This window comes from Peromyscus eremicus, chromosome 10 (assembly GCF_949786415.1).
Source record: "Peromyscus eremicus chromosome 10, PerEre_H2_v1, whole genome shotgun sequence".
Taxonomy (NCBI): domain Eukaryota; kingdom Metazoa; phylum Chordata; class Mammalia; order Rodentia; family Cricetidae; genus Peromyscus; species Peromyscus eremicus.
This window is the reverse complement of record NC_081426.1, coordinates 43725814-43748458: the sequence shown is the minus strand read 5'-3', so window position 1 is coordinate 43748458 and position 22645 is coordinate 43725814. Positions and strand designations below refer to the sequence as shown.

Below are 22645 nucleotides of genomic sequence, written 5' to 3'. Positions count from 1 at the left end.
AATGCTCTTCACTGAGCTCCATCCATAGCCCTTAAATGCGTTTCCTGTGTAAGACATCTGGACTTTTACTTTACTACCTCTGGTCTTCTAACTTTTTGAGCTCCAAAAATTGTGTATGTCTGGGGTTAGAGGAGCCTTGGGCCAAAGCCATTTAAGAATGCCCGAGCCGGGCGGTGGTGGTGCACGCCTTTAATCCCAGCACTCTGGAGGCAGACGCAGGCAGATCTCTGTGAGTTCGAGGCCGGCCTGTTCTACAAAGCAAGTTCCAGGAAAGGCGCAAAACTACACAGAGAAACCCTGTCTCGAAAAACCAAAAAAAAAAAGAATGCCCAAGTTATTTCCCAGTTGCAATTCCTTCTTCCTGCTTCAAATCGTCTTTAGTTTCTATCTGCTTTTGGTGACTCTCTGCCTCCCAGTACAGTATCCACATACTCACCCTTCATTAATGTGTTCAGAGCTGCCGACTGCAGAAAGGATGGCTTCATGTGGGCTCGGCCTCAGTGCTGAACTCCTTATTGGGGGTGCAGTTAATTGTAAGGAATGATGTATTCATTGTTACATTGTCTTTGCTGTGGTGATAATTACACAGGCATATACATATGTCAAAACTCATCTAATTACACACTCTTAGGGAGTTTATTGTATAAATAGGCAGTAATTGACACAATATAACAACAGAACTTTAAAAATAATAGACTTTTCTATATGCAAAGAGCTTTGGTTAATTTAAAAGTCTAAGTTATATGACTAAAGTGGCTTTACTTTATAAATCTGTTTCTGAAGTCATGCTTAAAGTATATGTAAATCTTTTTTTTACAGCAGCACAAAACATTAATTCTAAGAAAAACAAGGTGGCCTAACATTTTTCTTGGTAGGAACATTTGACTGACATGACAGTCTTTCATATGAAGATAGGGAATCCTTTACACAGAGTTCACCCCCGAATGTGTAGAGAAAGGAAGCACGTGGCTGTTGAAGTGGGTGAGGTTGTAGCACGTTGATTCCTTATCGGTCTCTTGATGTCCCCTATCCTTCATTTGTAAGACTCGGTGGTTGTAGTTTTCTTACAAGATGAAACCCAAGCTGCTGCTTTCTTCTTGAATCTCCTGTCTTCAGACCTGCTGTCTGGAGGATTCCTGGAACTTTTATCCCAGTGGATGCTTTTAGACATTGAAAGCATTGTTGAAAGTTATCCACAAAAAAAAAGTCTGCATAGTTTATGAAGATCTGTGCAGAGTGCTGCTTACACTGGGGCCCACATTCATGCTCTGAGGCAGTGACGTTGGTTGGACACCACATGGCTGCTAACTGCCAGTACTATATAGTGTCCCCATAGAAACAGGTCATATTCCTTTTGATGGTACCATGTTTTGAGATGTGGGACTTCAGGCAGTTAGGGTGGTCCAAATGAGTACTGTGTCAAAATCACGGAAGAAAAGTGTCCTTTACCTAATTAGATTCTAAACTATGATTATTTCCATAGTGGCTGGTAGACAGTCATATCCCATATGGAATCATTGTGTTTATTTAAAAATAAGGTAAAATTTTCATTTTTTTTGTAAGTTTCAGTTCTTTTTTTTTTTTTTTTAAACCATGTCTTTCAAATGACTAGGCTAGTAATTTATTAGAATGTAGACACACAGGATATTTTTGCTGTTTTATGAGCTTAGGGCTGGCCTTGTGATCATCCTGTCTCACCCTCCGGATACTGGGATTGTAGGTGTGTACCATTATGGTTGACTAGATACTCGGTTTTGACACTTATCTTACTAGTTGGAATACCAGACATTTTTCTTTTTGAGGATTAGGCACATAGTAAAGGAGCTGGGTAGTGAAGGCTTTTGAGCTGAGCTTGCAACCTGGATTATGTAGAGTTTTCATCACCTCAATTTCTGTGGATTTCATCCCAGTTCAGTATAACTTCACAACATAGGATATCTTTGGATTTAATGATTATTTAATAAAGAAATTTGCTTTTTATGTCACTCATCATTAAAATATTTATTACAGCTGTTGACTTGTTTCTTAACTTAGGAAAGCTAATATTCATTTTCTTTGATGATTCAGAATGTAACAGTGCCTCAGAGTCTTTATTAGAATGCTAGCTAGCCCTTGGTGATTTAGGAGACCAGACAAATGTGTATTCACTTCCAGACATAATTTGATAAGTTAATTAAGATGATACATGCTTTATGTCTAATTATTTCTTATCATTTGTGTCTACATAACAGCAAAGCATGGTGGATCATATAGAGGAAAGGAGGTTAATTGAAGGTTTTGACTCTTGTTCTTTAATTAATAGGTTTATGTTAGAGAATTATGATTTCATATTGAGAATGAGATTTACTGACCATTATGGAGAGATACTGCTCTAAGGAGAAACATAATTTCATATAGACACTTCTTTAGGAATCATTAACTGTTCATTTACTAATCTTTTTTGAGAGTTACATTTATTTAGTCTATGCACATGTATTCCTCCATACATGCCGTGCTATACATGTAGAAGTCGGAGGACTTTGCAGCAATTGCTTCTCTCTTGCTCCTTGTGGATTCTGGGTCTCAAACTAAAGTCACCAAGCGCGGTGGCAAGCACCTTTGCCCACTGATCCACCTGTTTCTAGTATAATCTTTCTCGACAAAGCATTTCCTGTTAAATCCTTTTATTTATTTATTTATTTATTTATTTTTATGTGTGTGAGTGCTATGCCTATGAGTGTGTATGATTATCATGTGCAGGCAGTACCCTTGGAGGCCAGAAGAGGTCATTAGACCATCTGCCACTGGCAGTTACAGATGGTTTTTGTGAGCTGCTGTGTGGGCTGCTGAGAACTTAAACCTGTTCCTCTACAAGAAAAGCAAGCGCTCCTAACTACGGAGCCATCTCTCCAGCCTCATCTCCTTACATTGTTTTTTTTTTTTTTTAAATCACTTCATTGGTCCTTTTTTCATGAACATTTTGTTCAGAATCTTTGAAAAGGTGTGACTTACAACAATGTTTCCCCCTCTGGACTAGCTGTTCTGTGTCCCTCTAGCTTTTGGAATTCCTTTGTGTTATGAACCATTGTGCTCTCTTCCTGCCTCTGTTATGGCTCTGCTTTGTCTTTAGGATCCTAATTTTTCTTTTTTACATTTCTTTTCTTTTTTTCTGCAGTGCCCTAACCATTTCTAATATTCAGGCTGGATCTACTGGAAATTGGGGCTGTCATGTTCAGACCAAACGTGGGAATAATACAAGAACTGTTGATATTGTGGTATTAGAAAGCTCTGCCCAGTACTGTCCACCAGAGAGGGTTGTGAACAACAAAGGTGATTTCAGGTCAGTGACATGGAAAATACTGGAAAAGCCTGGTTTGTCCCAAAGTTCGGTATTCTCAAAGACATATAATTGGTGTCTCATCCTCAGTAGCAAAACTTGATATGTGTGTGTATGTGTGTGTACACATATATGGATATTCACACATAGATATATGTCTAAGGAATATTCTTTGCAATGATAATTTCAGAATCATTTATAGAAAAATAGTAAAAGATACTTAAACTTTATTTGATAACTATTGATTTAAGAGTCTTTGGAAGAATAGTTATTTTAGAAAAAGACGTATGTTTTGAAAATTTTCATGCATGCATGCGGTGTGTCTTGATATGTCCAACCCTCACTTGTTCCCTTTAGCAGATGGCTTGTTACAGGTGTTGCAAACTCCTGCTTCAGGGAGACAGTTTTCTGACAGGTTGATGACAGTCATATATATATATATATATATGTATATATATATATAATGAGTTTTATGATGAACTTTGAAAGGTTTTGTATTCTTAAGTCACAGTCATTTAGTTCTAGACCTCATCATCGGGGGAGACACATAGACCTACTTTTCTTCCCCTGTTCAGTAATTCTGGCAATTGAGTCAGAAGGGACTTGGGAAAGGAACACCACTACATAGCCGGAGACAGCTGTTTGGGATCTGGAGGACACCAGGGCTCTTGTGAGATCTGCGGACTCAGTTAAGATCCCTTTAGATGGAGGAGGGCCTGTGAGAGTGAATGACTTTCAAGTTGCTGTAACTCATCTTTCCATAGGTAATATCCTTTGTGTTCAGAGGCTTTTAATAATGAGTTTCTAGTATAAATGAAAGAAATACATTGCTTTTATTTTATTTCATTTTTTTATTAAGATATTTTTTATTCATTTTAGATACCAACCAAAGATACTCCTCTCATTTCTCCTCCCTCCTCCCACTCCTCTCCAAGCCCCCCCCCCCCAATCCACCCCCATTCTCTCCTCCAAAAAGGTAAGGCCTCCCATGGGGAGTCTGCAAAGCCTAGTACATTCAGTTGAGGCAGATCCAAATCTCTCCCCCCCCACCCTGTATCAAGACTGTGCAAGATGTCCCACCGTAGGTAATGGGCTCCAAAAAGCCAGTTCATGCATCAGAGATAGATCCTATTTCCATTGCCAGGGACCCCTTAAACAGACCAAGCTATACAACTGTCTCTCTTATGCAGAGGGCCTAGTCCAGTTCCATGCTGGCTCCACAGCTGTTGGTCTAAAGTTCATGAGTTCCCACTAGCTTGGTTCAGTTGTATCTATAACTTTCCCCTTCATGATCCTGATGCCCCTTGCTCATAGAATCCCTCTTCTTTGACTGGACTCCTGGAGCTCGGCCTGGTGCTTGGCTGTGGATATCTGTGTCTGCTTCCATCAGTTACTAGATGAAGGTTCTGTGCTGACAGTTAGAATGGCTAAGATCAAAAACACTGATGACAGCTTATGTTGGAGAGGATGTGGAGCAAGGGGAACACACCTCCACTGTTGGTGGGAGTGCAAACTTATACAGCCACTTTGGATACATTTTTTTAAAATCATGTATAAAGACTGTTTAATTCCAAGTTTGCATTGTTTCTGGCGGGGAGGCCACTGCTACCTCTTAGCTGTAGCCCTTACAGTTTTAGAGTAAAAAAGACTTTCAGTGTATACCTTTCCAGTCTGTGGAACAGTGCAGCAGTAACGTCTTTCACTCACTTTATTCTCATTTCTGTTTTTACTGTTCTTTTAAAACGTGTGTGTGTGTGTGTGTGTGTGTGTGTGTGTGTGTGTGTGTATTCATCATTGCCACTGAGTGAGTCTTCATGTGCATTGAACACTATTTATGCTTATATTTAGTACTTAAAAGTGTAATATGCAACATTTGTTAATTTTGTGACATTCAACATCTTTTATGAGGTAATCATGTTTTTCCATTTATGTTGGGTTTTGTCTTTCATTCAATTTTTGAGTGTTTTGCATGCTTAATTGGTGAATGAATTATTTATCTTCTGATCCTCCTTAAGGTATTGCAGTATAAAAGCACTGCTGCATTAATGACGTTTGGTATGGTGTTGCTTGATTTGTTTATGTAGTTTTTGATCATGGTTTCTATTTTGATGTGATTGATCTCACTCAGCGGTTCTGCTGCTATACATCAGTTATAATTTGTATTAAGTATGCACAACTTCATTTTCGATTTTAGAGAAATAAGAGTTCAAATACCAAAGCTTTCTCCCAGCTCTGACAGGTGGTGTGCTACGTCAGCAGGCCTGAGTGTCTCCTGGTAGAGTCACTTTTCACTGGTAAATTCTGTTGCATACTGTGATGGAGGTGTTCAGAAATTCACTACAAGGTCTCCTCTGCGAAACCTTAGGATCTCTGTGTAGACATAGTGGGAGCTTAAAGGTAAATGGCATAGGCAGGCTCTGGAGGAGTCCATGGGTAAGCTTCACCCAAAGTTCCTACTCCAGTAGAATCAGAAAGGCAGCCAAGAGCCATCATGCAGTGTGTCTGCCCAGGAACACCCCTCAGAGACTCAGCACCAAGGCTGCTGTTGAGGGTTGGCTGCTCTTTTCGGCTCTCTCTGCTGATCACAGACCAGACCTCCCAGACGGCAGGAAGGAAGCCGATCTTCAGCTAAGCCTGCGCTGTAGACACAGCCAGTCACACTTAGTTAAAGAGATCACAGGAATTCACCCTTCTAGTTCCCCAGCAGCCACTGAAAGGGTCAGTTGTGCAGACAGGGTGTTCTCAGGATAGTCCTAAAGGACATGCTATGGCTTTTTCACTCTTTATATTTCCTAGCCCTACTTGTCCAGAAGACCAAACTCTGTTTTTATTGAGCAAGAATCTTCTCCCATATCATACTTGTTATATAATTCCAAAGATATAATGACATTTATTAAATAGGTACATAAACTGATACATCACACCCATTTTCATTGTTCTTGGCTATAATATCATTTACTTGAACATTTCTAGTAGTATTTAGATTTTAGATTCTTACTTTAGAAAAATTATTCTATTGCATTATGCTATGAAAATATTCTCAGGTGACAGACTGAATAAATCTGTAGTAACTTTGAAAAGCATTGTGTCTTTACCCTCCCAGGAGTTGAGTTTCTTTGTGGTTTTTCTCTGTGATTGTATTCATGTCTCGGTCCTTTCTTTTTTTTTTTTCCCCATGCCATCACCATTCTGGTCAACCTCTGCCATTCTAGGTTTTCTGAGATGATTTTCTTTCTACCTGTATAGATGGCCCAGGACGCTGGCAGGCATCACAGCGTATCTTCAGTGCACCCGGAACACTCACGGCAGTGGGATCTACCCTGGAAACACACAGGATGAAAGGAAGGCTTGGCGCAGATGTGACCGAGGCGGCTTCTGGGCAGACGACGATTATTCTCGCTGCCAGTATGCAAATGATGTCACTAGAGTTCTGTATATGTTTAATCAGGTAACTATAGGACGTTCTGGTTCATCTGGGGTGTGAATGAAGTATGGTGTATTTTAAATGCCAGATAAAGCGTGAGTGTTCGGTATAAATTCTTTTCTATCTTTGGGACCAGGTGCTCTGTGATACCCCATCTTTGCCCATTACTGCTTGACCAGCCCCAGCCCCAGAAGTATCTGGGTTGTTAGTTCTATATTTCCATAACCTCTTTGTCAGAAGAGAATCCCCTGGATCTCTGGGCTGACTCTCATGTTCGCTGCTTCTGTGTTCCTTTTTTAACCTTCCCTCGCCAGAACGTGGTGTCTGTCTGGTGTTTTCTCTGCTCCTCAGTATCCGCTTCCCTTCTGTGCGTCAGTTGCTGCTCTCAGGGTGTCAGTCAGGAAATTAGCAGATGAAAAACAGCCCTGGCAGTGCCCTAAACCATGGAGATCGGGACTGAATCAGTGGCTCCTGCTTTTACCTGACCCTCGAAGCTGGAGAACTGGGAAGGCCTTTCCTGAGTAACTGGGAGCAGAGAGTAGATAAAGCTGTATGTTAACCTACTGTGTCTTTAGCTATTACTTTATTTATTTCTGAGTTTGATTTATTCCCCTCAGTTTAGTTTTTCTTTGGTTGTTGTTGTTAAAATGCAACTTTTTTGAATTGAAAAAAACCATTTGAGAAGTCTGTTGGTTTTAGTTCCTTGGTAGATTTTGCAAGCCGGTTAGTGATGTCAATGCCAGTCCTTAGTGTACAGTGCCTGTCTGCCTCTTTCCATAGATGCCCCTCAATCTCACGAATGCTGTAGCTACAGCTCGGCAGTTGCTGGCTTACACTGTGGAAGCGGCCAACTTTTCTGACAAAATGGATGTTATATTTGTGGCTGAAATGATAGAAAAGTTTGGAAGATTTACCAAAGAGGAAAAGTCAAAAGAGGTACGTTCGTTAAGTTCAGACTTGCGGTGTGGGCATGTCAGCCGGTGGTAAGCTCTAATGGGATCGAGCCGGGTGCTTATTTTTAACGTTGGTTTATGTTTTCTGTGTTTGAACTCTGTGCACGTTTTTGATTTCCAAACTTGCCATTGAGAAGCTTATGCACCAGTAGTGATGAGGACCTGGGTATCTGGGAGATGGAGATGAACTGGTAGCACTGAGGAGCCATGATTAGCAGAGGTGGTTGTGGTAAGAAAGAAGCCTCCACGGTCTTGCATGTTAGCCAGATGCTTCTTGTAGCATCTGGGGTTCCCGTTGTCTGCACGGCCACATGCCCCTCTCTTTGTTTTGCTCAACTAGACCTTGTTGTAAACTGCCCATTACGTTCATTATGTAAGAGAAAAGAAAGGCCACCAAGGAACTTCTGTATACATACATGAAACGTCGTGGTACCTGTAGACCTACACAGTTTATATGTGTCAGCTAAAGGAAACACTGAGTTTTGAGAAGGTGTATATTTAAATAGGACACATTAAAACTAAGATAAGTTTGTCAACATGGCATTCTTTAGCGCGGGGGCGGGGGTGAAACCAACAACCCCAGATTTCAGAGCAGCAAGTAAAACAAAAGTTGTGTACATTGTACAAAAGTATGGTTTGCTTAAGTTGTGGTTTTGAGCTCTTTAAGAACTTTAAATGCTGTTTCTCCTGTGCTGCAGCCATGTAACTGAGATGGATTTAAAGGCAGGCAGAAAGAACTTAGGTCAAGTATGAACTGAGGCCTAGTGAAAATGGAGTCACTTATGAGTGCACACAGTCCGGCTAGGGCCGAGCCGGACACAGGTCGTGGGAAGCCTCCCGAAGGATCCAGCAGTGTGTTTTGGAGTGCCACCTTGACTTTCAGCCTTATCCTGTCTTGTATAACTGCAGGGAACTTAAACAGAGTCTATATATTTCTTCATGGAAGACACCATAGAGTCATTGCTGGTAGTGTTAAAAGATAGACAGTATACCCTCTTTCTCTCCGTCATTTAACCAAGGATTTTCTTTTTTCTCTCTTTTAGAATATTACAGTCCTTTATGTTGCTAGTGAGTTGTTACTACATCCCTAATACACTTAGCATTTGCTGGGGAGGGTATAGTTGATGAAGGAGGGGAAGATGGTGTATGTCTATAAATGGAACTCGGGTACCAGGCAAGTTTGCTGGAAAGCGAGACTGTTTGAGCGTGGTTGTCTGAACTCATGGACCCTGGTTTTCTATCAAACTGCTCTATGCTTTTGGCAAGGGCCACTTCCCCCGGGGGAAGTTTTGTTAGCCGTGGGAGAAACTGCCTGGATTCTGACTGGTACTGATGCCCTCGGTTGGTGCTGATAATCACAGGGTAGCTGCCCACATGATTGCTCCTGCTTCCTGAAAGCGGAGTGCTTCGAGTTAGCAGACTAATTACAGTGGCATTTGGAATATGAGCACTGGAACCTTATAATGGATATTCCTCCTGTGCTGTAGGCGAATGTGTGGAGAACTGCTTTCAGGTCTCAACTTACAGGCCAGTGAGATGGCTGAGCAGGTAAAAATGCTGCAGTACAAACCTGGTTGCTACCTGGAAGCCACATAAAGGTAGAAGGAGGGAGAAACAACTCCCGAAAACTGTCCTCTGCCTCCACACACACTGGGGCATGGACTCACCTGCACACACACTTGGCCAGTGCACATAAACAGCAGTCATCATAAATAAAACTTTTTAAGACAAGAGCAGTATGGCACCATGGGTTAAATGATGGTTGCCCGGTGCTTCTAATGAATAATCTTGCCTTCGTGTCTTAATTGGCAGCATCTTCTTGGGTTACTACGTAATGGTTACTGTGGGCCTTTTTCGTTTCTAAAATTAGGATGCTCTTGGTCCCGTTTAGCTTACAGAGTTTCTATATACAAGTAAAAGAATTCAGGGGAAATGAATCTGCACAGTAGTTTCAAACCTTGGGTCTGGTTTTACAGAATTATGAATTGTTCTCACCTCAGAAGGTATCTATTTATTACACAGTACCATGGGTCTGACCTCATGGCTTTGTGTGTTCTATCTGTAAGATCTTTCAACTCCTCTTAAGGGCTTCTTACTTCTCTGAACACGTAGGTTGGAGTATATTTCTGTCAATTTCTGGTTAATATAGTAAAGTTTACAGTTTTCACCAAAAATATGTGATGTCAACTTATTAAAAATAAAAATAAAAAATAGACTCCGTAGTTGAACCCTGGAAATATAAATGTATTTCCTGTGATATGGTGATTGTCATCGTGTGTGATCCTTTGGGAACTACAGGCTTTGCCTTTCACTGTTTATTAGTGTAGTAAATAGAAATCATGGGCATTAAGGACTGTGTTTTAAGTTAATTACTGCTGCATTAAATTATGCTCAGATACTCTGAGATGCACATACCTCAGATAGACAAGCAGTTAAATGAATTTCTCAGTTACATTCAGCAAGGTCTTTGCAGTGGGTATGCCCCATGCTTTCTGCATATAGCTAATATATTTTGAGGCGATTACTCCTTAAAACCTGGTTGATTTCAGCCAGTCCAAGCCAGGAGCACCATATCAAGACAGCTACTGAAAGAGGACTCTTACACACCTGAGAGGTATATTCATAGGAAGGTAGCCAGTGTTGTCTGTCTGGGTGTAAGTGTGGATTCCATAGTTACTAGGAGAGTTTTTCTCATGAGGCCGGTACTTACTGTACCCAATGATGAGAAGGTTCATAAAGAGCAAGTTTCAATTGGCTTTAGAGTCAGTTTCCTGTGCTCCTGTTGACTGTATGAGCAAGATAGACATGGGGGGGGCAGGCTCCTGTGAATTCACTCAGCATGGGTTTATACATCTATAGTTACACGTTTGTACAGATGCGCTTACATTAATGCAATCACATCCATTCGGATGGTTCTGGTTACCTTTATTTCATTGTTTCCCATTTCTTTTGCTTACCTTTGCTTCAGAGACCCAGTGCCCAGTGGTGTGAGCCGCCTGGAGGAGTCACCTGCAGGGTCGTTAACAGAGATTGCTGGCCCTGGCCTGCCAGTCCTGTCCCTGGCCAGGCTCTGAGTCTTGTTATCCTGGGATGGGTTCTGGGACTCTGCTGCAAGTGATTCTTCAGCACGGGCTCTGAAAACGGTTGCCGAGTTCTCAGTTTTTACATTAGATTGTTGGGGTGAAGTTTTTCCCTTTGAGGTTAGGCTCCTGTGAACATGTTATTGGAAGACTTAGGGAGTCTTGAGGATGTTATTGTTAGTTAACTCCTGTCCTCTCCTCTTACCTAACTCGGACAGTGTTCAAACATCAGTCTTGTTGGTATAGCCTGTGCATTTTGTCTTCTCTCCCTCCACCCACCGTCAGTGATGGAGTGTTTAAACACTAACTTTACTTGTGTTTGTACATCATTTTTCTAAAATAGAAGAAACTTTGGGGCTGACGAAATGGTTCAGTGGATGATGGACCTGCTGCTAAGCCTGAAAACCCAAGTTGGATCCTGGACCCACATATGTGTGTAGAAGTCATGAAGCAGTTCTGTGAAGTTCTCTCTGACACATATACAAATGCACACACGCACTCACTCACTCACTCACTCACTCACTCGCTCACTCACTCGGTGTAGTATGGCCAGAATTAGCTCTGAGTCCTTACTGCCATCAGACATGTGGTCTCTGTTTCTGTCTTTGATAAAGCATTCATACATGTTTCTGGTTGGTCCTCTTTGTTCAGTGTGATAGGTTTTTATGAAGAGGACCCTTTCCTTCTGACCTTTTCCTGACTGGAATGGCCTACAGGGAATGAGCCCAAGGAGATGCTTCTTTTTTTTTTTTTTTTTTTTTTCTCCTGTTTTTTTTTTTTTTTTTTTTTGGTTTTTCGAGACAGGGTTTCTCTGTGTAGCTTTGCGCCTTTCCTGGAACTCACTTAGTAGCCCAGGCTGGCCTCGAACTCACAGAGATCCGCCTGGCTCTGCCTCCCGAGTGCTGGGATTAAAGGCGTGCGCCACCACCGCCCGGCTAAGGAGATGCTTCTTAACACCGGCTGAAGTTTTGTTTTGTTTATTACTTGGGTGTCGGCTTTCAGGAATTCTTTCTAATCTATTGTAGCTTTTCTTGCCGCTGTGACAGATTCTGAAGTCTTTCCATAACTGAACCATAGAAGCATGGGGCATTTTGTGATGATTTGCGGTAGGGAATATTTGGTGACAAATCCTTTTCCTGAATTTTTAGCCATTCGGTGTAGAGTAATGAGAAAACTTGCTCATTCTTAGCTAAAACCGTCACTCTTGTTAGCTCTATACCTCTTTGTAGGTCATTTTTTTTTCCCTTTACAGTGATGAGCACAAGTTCCTGTCTGATTCTGGCATTATCTGGAGGGCCAGAGCAGGTGTTCTTTGTTCATGTCATAATCACAGGACTTCAGGAAGGGTGACAAGTCTCATGTCAGACCTCATGTCCGGTCCTCAGAAAGTTCATGTGCTTAAGTCTGCAAAAAAACACTAAACACATTTCATTATAATCGTGTCAGTCTGTAGTAGCTCGTATTTGTGGTTTTGCCCTAAATGCGATCAGTGCTTTTGTGTATGGTATCTCTGAAGTTGTCATAACCAAAAACAATTCAGTTCTGGTGGTCACTGGGTGTATCTGAGGACTTCATCACACTACCTGTTACATTTTTGCATAAAATCCTAAAGTAACAGCAAGCCAGAATACAAGCCCAATAAAGAGCATAATTCCAGCCATTCTGAGTCTGCATTTAAGGCTGGAGTTCACAAGTCTATTTCTGTCAATGTCTGATTGGCAGGTGCAGGAGAAGATGCCTGTAGCGTCAGTAACCATCTTCATATCCTCAGAAATAAGGACCCTGTTGTTAGTAGGGATGTGTAGGGTGGGGACAGTCCCATGTCTCCTGTGAAATCAGATGAATGAAATCGTACAAATGGGCCCTGGCTGGCTGCTGTTGCTCCTCCTCCTGTTCCTCTCCTCCCCCTTCCCCTTTTTTTCCCTCCCCTCCCCTACTTCTTCCTCCTGTTTTCCTGCCCCTGCCTCCTTTTTCTCTTCCTCTTGTTGCTCCTTTCTCCCCTTCTTTTCCTCTTCCTCCTTGCTTTTCCTCTCTTTTCATTTTGACATGAGGTCTCACTCTGTTGCCCAGGTTGGTCTTCCAACTCTTGAGTGCAGAGAGTCCTCCACCTTCCAAGTGTTTCGAGTGCAATTGTGCAGCACTGGACCTGCCCAGTTCTTCCTACTTATTCTGTCAGTTGATCCTGTTAATGCTGTACGTTTAGGAGATTTGTTCCTAGAGAACGCGTGAGTCAGTTGAAATGGAATGTCTTGATTATATTGCATTATTCTCCGTAATACCTTTACTCTGCTTAGTCCTTCATTACAGTGATCTCAACGGGAAGAATTCCAGGCTTGTTTTCTTTCTTTGCTGTATCTTGAAAATGGGGCACGTGTCCTGTCTCCACTGCTCAGGATAGCGAGTCCCGGTCAGTCAGTGTTTGTTCAGTGGTCATGTAAGTGATTACCACTAATGAACATTGAACCATGGAGTCAATGACCATTGATAGCCATTGGCAGTTCTGCTGAGCCTTGTACAGGGACTGAGGTATACATATACGGAACACACATTTTAGTTCCCTGACTGCAGGGAATTAAAATTAGGGCATAACTATGATGTTCTGTGGTAAGTGTGATACAAAGTTAGGAACTTTTTTATAATCAGAGCAAAGTTTGTGGTTGAGTCATTAAGGCTTGATTATCTGAACACAGATTTACAAAGTGCACCTACTTTTTCTTTTTAAGCATTTGAAGAAAGGCATTTATTAGGGATGAGGAAACACATGAGGAAACAGGCACACAGAGGAAAGGGGGGTGGCTCGGAAGCCCCAAAATGTAGTCTGTTTTGGAGGGCTGGGCGTTTTAAAGCCTCTCCTGAGCTTCCCTCCTAATTTAGGGTTGGTCCGTTTGAAGAAAATGAAGACGGTTGATTGGCTCAGAACTATTCTATGACATATCCTGAGTTGTCCTTGAGCCAGTTCATGAGCAGGGCCTGTTGGTGGGAGACAGACGCCTACACAGCCTTTGTCTTAAGCTCCCAGGCTTTTGTCTCCAGTCAGGAGCGTGAGGAAGAAGCCGGCCATCTTGGAAATTCACCACCTTTATTCCCTAGCCACGGCTCTTCTCCCTGTTTGCTTACCAGGGAGTCTGCCCAGTGTCTTTTATTCCTCTCCCCTTAGAGATCACCCCAACTGCTGTTAGGACATTTGGGGGTGAAGATAGCTCTTAGCTGCTTCAAGCTGACAAAGGGTCAAAGATGGAGGGGCAGCAGTCAGGTGCCTCAGCAGAGGATCTATTTAAGAGGCCATGGTAAAACTTTACCGGTGCTGTTGATCCAGAGCAGAAGACAGACATTTGGTGATGGTGTGTATTTTTGGAACGTGTCATGTAAGTGAAGTAGCATCTTGATAAATTGGTCGTCCCCAAAAGAATCTGAGATGAGCTCCCTAAATGATACAGTCTAGGGAGCTTGATCAGGTTCGTTTCCTCTTTCAGTTAAAGTGCCCTTGTTTGGCCTCCTCTAGTACAAAGCTTTCTGTTTTAGAAAACAGGCCTGCTTTGGGGATTGAAATGATTATTTTTATTTTCATTTCCTTTAAAGACCAATAATATAATGAAAGTAGCCAACATAGTTCATGTGATTGCCATGGGCCAGGCTTGTTTTCAGGAGCTTGGTATTCTGGAACTTAATGTGCTTACCATTGAGAAGACACAGGTCTGTTGTTGCCTCTTTCCCAGCAAAGGGAATGCCTGATCCAAGAAGTCTGTTCACCCATGTACTTTCTGAGATTGCTCTACCCCGTAGTCATAGAGCTGGGATCTGATACATTTCCATTAATCTGTTTTTTTTTTTTTTTTTTTTTTTGTAAAGTGGACCATAGTAGGGTGGGTGGGCTGGACTTCTTCCTAAACACACACAGCCATCATATTCACACTTCCTGTGCAGAGTATTGGATACAGAGCAGGGTTGAGGGCCTTAGCTGGGATCTTCTGAGATGATCAAAAGCCATGTGCTAAAACAGCCCCGGCTTTCTGGCTTGGCATTGCAGCTTAACGCCTTTGATGGTTGCTTTGTGGTATGAGGACCAGCCGGCTTGCAAAGCTCTGCTCCAGCCTCTGGAATGTTGTTGTCGGTTTTTTTCCCCCTGTCCTCTGCCAAGATGTCCCTCTCATGAACATTTGGTGCTCTTCAGAACTCCCTTGACGTCAATGGGTCTCCTTAGCCATTAGGCTTCCAGTGCATTTTGCGGTGGTCACTTGGCTGCAGTAACTCGTAAGCAAGTGACTTATTCCTGGTCTTGCCTTATGCTGATGCCTATAAGGTGCAAGGGAGCCATCACAGCAGAGTAAATGAAATGAGAGAAAGGAGCAGTAGAGACGTGAGCACCTCCTAGGATCACTTGTTGCATGGGCTTTGGGCTTTCAAGTGTCTTTTGAGTTGGGATGCATAGAAGGAGTTCATTCACGGTGGGGGAAGTCATACATGTACGTGTTTGGGAGCACACAGTCCGCACGGTACTCAGAGTGGTGAACATGAGCGGTGTCTTGAACTTGCTAGGAGATGGAAGAGATACTTTATGTAGTGTGTATTTAATAAGAGTTTAAGCTACTACACAAGAAGTATTCATAATGGTTTTCTAGATGATGAGCTGAAGTCTTTCTGTGACAATGTGTCACATTCTCCTCCTTAATTAATCTAATTGCCTTTCTTTTCCTCTGAGATGCCGCACAGCAGCCTTGTCAGGAGTGATGTAGTGGCTACTTAAGGACTGTTTTGAGCTAAATATTACCAGATGACCATAATTGAACGTGCTGTTCATGTCAGAGGGCTTTATTGAGCAGCAAGTGGGCTTTCTTACAGCAGATTCAGACAGAAGCCAATGTCACCCTTTAATTTAAAAAAAAAAAATTATTTATTTACTTATTTTTTATTTTGAGTCTACCCAACAGCTTGCTCTGGCTTTTAACACCTTTCTCTTCTTCCTGGTCTGCTCAACAGCTCGGTGATGTGATGGTTGACGTGGCAAGCAACATCATGCTGGCGGACGAGCGGGTGCTGTGGCTGGCGCAGAGGGAAGCGAAGGCCTGCAGTCGCATTGTGAGGTGCCTACAGAGCATCGCCACACACCGCCTGGCCAGTGGGGCTCACGTGTACTCCACAGTAAGTGCGACCTTGTCGTGGGCCCACGGGAGGATTTGATTATGGCCGCCCCAGCCTAGAAGGGCCTCGTCTCTCTAGCCCATTGTGGTGTTGCTGTCTCTTGTTACTACTAATTAGCACAAGACATCTTTCTCTGAAACATTTGAGATGTTAATTTTGCTCCCGAGTAATCTGTTTCCTCAGTCACCGGAAAATACTTTCATATTACGTAATTTGAATGGCTGTCACTGTCTAACCCACTGAAATGAATTCTACAGCAAATATAGGAAATGTTTTTGTAGCTCTGCTGGCATGTCACCACTGTCCATCCAAGGTTCTGAGCCCTGAAGGATGCTTTGGGAGGTTGCCTGATAACTTGTCTAAGGTTTGGTCTTAAAGGTCTGGGATGCCCTCCAACACTTGGAAAGCTGTTGGCACAGTATAATCATCTCTCAGTTAAACAGCATTAAATTATGCTCATGCTAAGTTGAACTTGTAAATTTCTTTGTGTATTGATTATTGTGTTCTAATAATGGGATACACCAATGAGTTAATTCCTTTAGCTGTCATACTCTATCTGATTTCATGGTTTTCAGCTCCTGACTGTTACAGTGAAGTGAGCATCCTGCACTTTGGCCTCTGTGTGGTTCTATGTAAATATGTTCCCGAGACCATTTTGATCATGCTGTGCAGTATTATACCTTTAGTTCGATTAAAATTAGAATTTCTTTCCTGAATAATTAATAAAGGCATAATGTAGCTACTGTCTCAAAGTCAAGTTCATGGTAGTTTGGCTTTTCGATGCATGGCCTGCCTTGAGACTGACTTGCCATTCAGTAGCCTCCCCAACTGCTTACACCTGGTCCCATCTTACAGCCTGACTTGTTCCTCAACTTAACCTCACAGGTCCGTCTGCCAGAGAAGGGTAGAATGAAAGTGGTGGTGTATGAGTGAAGGCCGTTTCCACATGTAAAACAGGCTCCAGGAGTTACACATCTGCTTACCCAGCTGCCTCCCTTAACCCTCTGGGAAAGTATTCTAAGACCCCAGTGCATGCCTGAAGCCGTGGATAGCCAAGAGCTCTGCATATGCTGTTTTGTCTTCTATGTTCAGACCTGTCAAGCTCAGCTTATAAATCAGGCACAATACGAGACTGATAATAACACCTAGTAGTAAGGGGGAACAATTGTAATAGTGAAGAAAGTTAGTTACAACTTACGAGTTGCTTATTTCTGGAAGTTTCCATCTAAGTCTTCAAGACAGTGGATGACCATGGGTATTTGAAACTGGAGGAAGTAAGCCAGGGATGCCCTGGGGGTTGCTATAGTAAGGTGGCATGTTCCCAGAGTATCGAGAAGAGGGATTCTCCAGGACAGTTTTGTTGTTCTCCATAGGGAAGTTTCATGTATCCGCTGTGATTGGTGAGACTTACCAGCAGCTGGACCGGGTTTTTGTGTGTTGTGATCCAGCAATAAATTGGAGTGTACAGTGTTAGTTTACATATATAATTAATGCTGATTTCACAGGGTTGGTATATGAAGCAAAGGCGTGCATACATAATTATCCTCACACCCAGGAGAGTCATCACGTTGTCCTTAGATTTACAGTTAATCCTGCCACCTTGGCAGGTTTGAAAGTGGAGCTTATCACCTTTTCTCGTCCTGTGTCTTCCCTGGCCTGGGTGGTGAGGGGGAGCCGTGCTGGGGGTCCTCCTGGGTACAGACATGGTGGCTCGTAGATGGACAGCTTGTACATTTTAGTGACCACCTAAGTTCAGGTCACTTTTGAGTCCCTGTAAAGCTGGAGGGTCAGCAGGTACCATCTGTTTTAGGCGATTATTCTGACCTAATTTACTTTTTGACTCTGTTCATTTCCCACCATTTGGATCAGCATCTGCCTTACTTTTCTAGGAGTAAAAAAACCAGCCTTTGTTTTTGCAGGTTTTTTTTTTTTTTCTTTTTTTCCTGTGAATACAGTGCATGCAGCCTGCTTGTTCTCCTCCACATGAAGAGATAGTGCGGGTGGTCTGAGTCACTAGAGTTCCCGCCACTTCTTCCTGGAGTTATTAAGGGGTTACTGATAGCTCGTTCTCTCGCTCGCTCACTTCCTTCTTTTTTTTTTTTTTTTTTTTTTGGTTTTTCGAGACAGGGTTTCTCTGTGTAGCTTTGCGCCTTTCCTGGAACTCGCTTTGGAGACCAGGCTGGCCTCGAACTCACAGAGATCCGCCTGCCTCTGCCTCCCAAGTGCTGGGATTAAAGGCGTGCACCACCACCGCCCGGCATCGCTCACTTCCTTCTTTTGTTTCTTCCTTCCTTTTCTTTTCTCCTTCCCTCCCTCCCTCCCTCCCTCCCTCCCTCCCTCCCTCCCTCCCTCCCTCCCTCCCTTCCTTTCACAGCTCATTGTCTAAGTACTTCTTTTGTTTGTTAGCTCTATATAAGGTATTTTCAAACTATTTTTATTATTTCATTCTATCTGTAATACTGAGGTCCAGACCCACACCTTGTGTGTGCTAGGCAAATGCTCTATAACTTAACTATAGTGCCTGTCCTCAGGTTATTTTTATTTTTAAATTTTTTTATTTAATTAAATATTACAAAACTTCCCCCTTCTCCCTCCTACCCTTTCCACACATGCCTCCCCCACTTTTCTTCCAGATTCAGTCTTCTCCTCCTCTTCTTTAATGTGTGTGTTTCTGTGTGTGTGTGTGTGTGTGTGTGTGTGACAGAGTGTGTTGTGCCTGTGCCTGTGTATGTGTGTATGTGTATGCCTGCATTTGGGTGTCTGTGAGTGAGTGTGTGTGTCTGTGTGTTAGTGTATATGTCTCTGTGTGTGTCTGTGTTCATGAGTGTATGTGTCTGTGTGTGAGTATGTGGGTCTGTGAGAGTGTATATTGTGTGTCTGCATGTGAGTATGTGTGTCTGTGAGAATGTGTATTGTATGTCTGTGTATGAGTGTGTGTCTGTGTGTATCTGTGAGAGTTTGTATCGTGTGTTTGTATATGATTGTGTGTGTGCCCGAGTGGAGGTCGGGGAGAAATCTTTGTAATCCTCCTTCTTCTAAATCTTTCAACTCTGGTTGACTTTTGCAGTATTCGCCAAATATTGCTCTGGAAGCTTACGTCATTAAGGCTGCTGGCTTCACAGGGATGACCTGCTCCGTGTTCCAGAAAGTAGCTGCCTCTGACCGCACAGGCCTTTCTGATTTTGGCCGACGGGACCCTGATGGAAACCTGGACAAGCAGCTGAGCTTCAAGTGCAATGTTTCCAGCACGTTCTCAAGCCTGGCACTGAAGGTGTGCTGGGCTCACTGATCATTTAAAATTATCTGTGCTTACACTTAACGACACAGCCTTTGGCTTTTCACAGAAACTTCATTGAAGGGTTGCTTTTTTGTTTTGTTTTGTTTTTAAGGGGGCAGTGGTGAGAGATTTTGGAATATTGTGTTGCTGTTTTAAAGGAAACTCTGTCAGGGGTAGAACCGAAGATTTCACTGACCTTGTACATTTTTGCCTTCACACCCCCTCTCTCCATCCGCAAATATCAAAAACTGCTTTTCTGATTGCCATGGTTTATTGATAATATCATATAAAAGGCAGATTTATTGATAATATCATATCAAAGTTTTCTTTTGATTTTAAAACATTAAAGCATTTTCATGGACCCTTAGAATTCTTGTGGGCTCTTGGCAGTGTGCCTACAGTGTCTGCAGAGGTCAGCCTTGAGGCTGGGCATTTAGTCAGTAATGATGTATGTCAAAATTTGTGGCAAAGAAGTGCAAATACGTGACATGTATTTTTTTAAAAATCCAAATCTATGGTATATACTTTTAAAGTGCTTTTTGTTGTTGTTTGAGCAGTGAAAAGGAAAGCTTATCTCCTGACTTTCGGAGTTTGCCTTGGCTACATTGAGGCAAAGAACTCTAGAAGCAGAGTAGCAGCCCTTGATGGACCCACACATCTTTCACTTAGCTCCGTTGTGTTTTCTGGCCTTTAGTTACGAGGAGCCTTGTTTCCATCTTTCCCTAACTGGTGTGGGAAACAGTTTTTTAATACCTGCAAAATAATTGATCACAGAGGTGCTCTGGTATTACCGAAGGTTCCTGCTGTGTGTCCAATCAGAGAATGGATAATTAATGTACTTCCTCGTAGTTTACCCTGGTGCTCTTCATAAGGAAAGCGAATATGCTGAATGTAGAAATACTGCCGCTATCCAAGGCAATCTGAAGTGGGCGGGAAGGTCTGACGATGCCATGCATTTACTCCGTTTGGTGTGCTCAGAGGCAAACTGGCCAGATTAATCTGTTCCTGTTGGCCTGATGAAAGAGAGTACATGGTATCCCACCCTACCACCTGTAAATCTAGTTCAGCTTACCCTGCTGCACCTTTTATTGGTAAAACGTATGCTGTAAAGAGATGCTGAGACCGTAGTGGGCAGAGCCCGTAGTGGGCAGAGCCCATGAGAGATAGGCGTGTGTTTCTGGGGAAGACTTAATGGATGTCTTACAGTTGGTAGGAAGGGAGAGAAATGACGCTGCCTGACATGTCACCAGGTTCACAGCCTGCCGCCTGTGTCCAGAGAGTGTTCCCAGCTAACAGTGAGGACTTCGGGTGGATACTCAGCGATCTGCCCATTTCAGACCATTCTCCTTTTAAGATCATCCTGTGGCTAGAGAACAAGGCACTCTATGTCATTTTTCCTATTTCATGGATGGTTCTTCTGCTGAAGCAGGGTGGGAAGGATCATGCTGTTCACGACCCAGAATTAGGTGGTTGAATGTCAGTAGTGAAAAATGTCACTTTAACACAGGATTTTCCCCTCCCTTAAGCATTTATTCTGGGCAGTTGTTTTACTCCTTCTATTCATACTTTGAAAAGTGCATTTAATATACTAACTAGACCCCCTGGATATCCAGTCATTGATTGCATCCCCCTTTAGTGTGGACAGGCACTAACACATGAGTTGAATCTGTACAAAAGATGCCTTTACTTAGCAGAAGGTATCTGGCTTGTTTGCTTCTTGCAAATTTTGTTTTGTTTTTGTGCATCCCTTCATGCCCTCACCCTAGCTAGGTTTAGTGTTCCCATGTAGATTCTCCTGGCTTAGAGTGTGGGCTCATCCTGATAAAATGATTTTTTTGGTTGAAAATATGCTGTTTGGGATGTAGGGGATATACTTGATTTCCTGTATATTCTAGATGAATAGCACATGATGCTGTGGAGTCTTAGAAGGGTTTTCAGTTGAAAATAGCCTCCGGGTTAGGGATGGGAGCTTGAGTCCACTTTCTCAGAACTGGGACTCCATCTTCCATATGTTCATATATCTACCTCAGTCCTTTCGTGTCTAGAAAGCCATTAATCCCAGCACCTGTGAGGCAGAGGAAGGGCGATTTCTGTGTCCTTGAAGCCAGCTTGAGGAGCTTGGTCTACATAGTAAGTTCCAGGACAACCAGGGTTGCATAGTGAAACTGTCTCAAATCACAATAAATAAACTGTAACTAACAGTGAGACTCATAGCAAAACTAAACATATTGTTAATAAATGAGTCTTATACTAATTATAAAACTTAAAACTTGATTACAAAATTAAACAAATCATATATATGTATCAAGAGAGTGTTCATATATATGTATATGATATATATCATATAATTTATCATGCTAGGTGGCTTTTATCCTAGCTGCAGACCCCTCTCCATTTCCCACACCAGTCATTATGCACCTTCAGGATTCCTACCTTGATTCCTGCTCTTTCTCAAGTGCTTAGCTCTTCCCTGCCTGGAAGACACTCTTGCTCTCCCTCTGGGGCCCCGTGCAGGCTGCTTTTCCTTCTTCACACGGAATTACCCACTGTTAATCCCAAGCTGCTTTGTTCATTCAATGGACTAGTTGCAAGTCTTCTGATGGTGAATTGGTTCTCAGTGGTCATGTGATGTGGTTAAGAATGTGGTCCCTGGAACTAGGTAGCCTGGGTTCATGTTCTCCTTCCCTGCCAACCAGCTGTATCAATGGAGGGAGTGTCTTAGCCTCTCTGACTGTCAGTTCAGTGCTGTTGACAGGGGCTCATGACATGGTACCAAACTCGGAAGGTTTGGAAACGATGAAAGCAGGTAAATATGTTGACATTCACCACAGTACTTTCTCGTGTTAGCTTTATTTTTACTACTTTGTGGTAGCAGATATCACCTCTCCCTTATTCTATAGTATTTGAAACAAGGACATGATGCCTTTGGATTCTACACAGGCCCAACCACGAAGTAACCTGTTCTCTAATCATTGTTGAATGAAATTAACAGTTAAACTTAATAAAGAAAGTCAGTTGAAAAAAGAAAGTCAGTTGAAAATGAATTCTAAAAGCCCACCCCCTCCCAATTATCCGTAGCGAGAAAATATATTAGGACACGCCACTTTTTTACAGTTACATCTGTAAATAGGGAGCCGTAAATAAATTGGTATTCCATTGTTTTGAATTCAGTGGTTTTGACTCATCCTGATTTTCGTGTTAGAATTTTATAAACATTAAAAACGTTGTTATTGCTTAACATTTGAATTTTACTTATGGATGAAGCCTGTCTTCTCTCAAAAGATGCTGACATCCATCCAAAGTACTTTCAGGTTTGAGTCAATATACATCATGCCTCTTTTTGGAGGACTGCCATGCTTGATACCGAAAGGCACAAGATAGCATGCCTTTCATATGTTTTTAATCTGCTTTTGTATTAAAATTAATAGTGAAACAGAACTCCAGATGTTAGACCAT

General features: G+C 42.4%; 1 protein-coding gene across 1 annotated transcript in view; it reads left to right on the top strand.

Annotated features, from left to right (window-relative positions):
* Window positions 1–22645, top strand: part of Adgra3 (adhesion G protein-coupled receptor A3) — a 105201-nt gene that overhangs the window by 53483 nt on the left and 29073 nt on the right. Inside the window, exons 8-12 of the mRNA XM_059275865.1 lie at window positions 3155–3319; window positions 6563–6764; window positions 7521–7676; window positions 15751–15912; window positions 18980–19183. Coding sequence (XP_059131848.1) covers window positions 3155–3319; window positions 6563–6764; window positions 7521–7676; window positions 15751–15912; window positions 18980–19183 — 889 coding nt within the window. The remainder of the gene's footprint in view (window positions 1–3154; window positions 3320–6562; window positions 6765–7520; window positions 7677–15750; window positions 15913–18979; window positions 19184–22645) is intronic.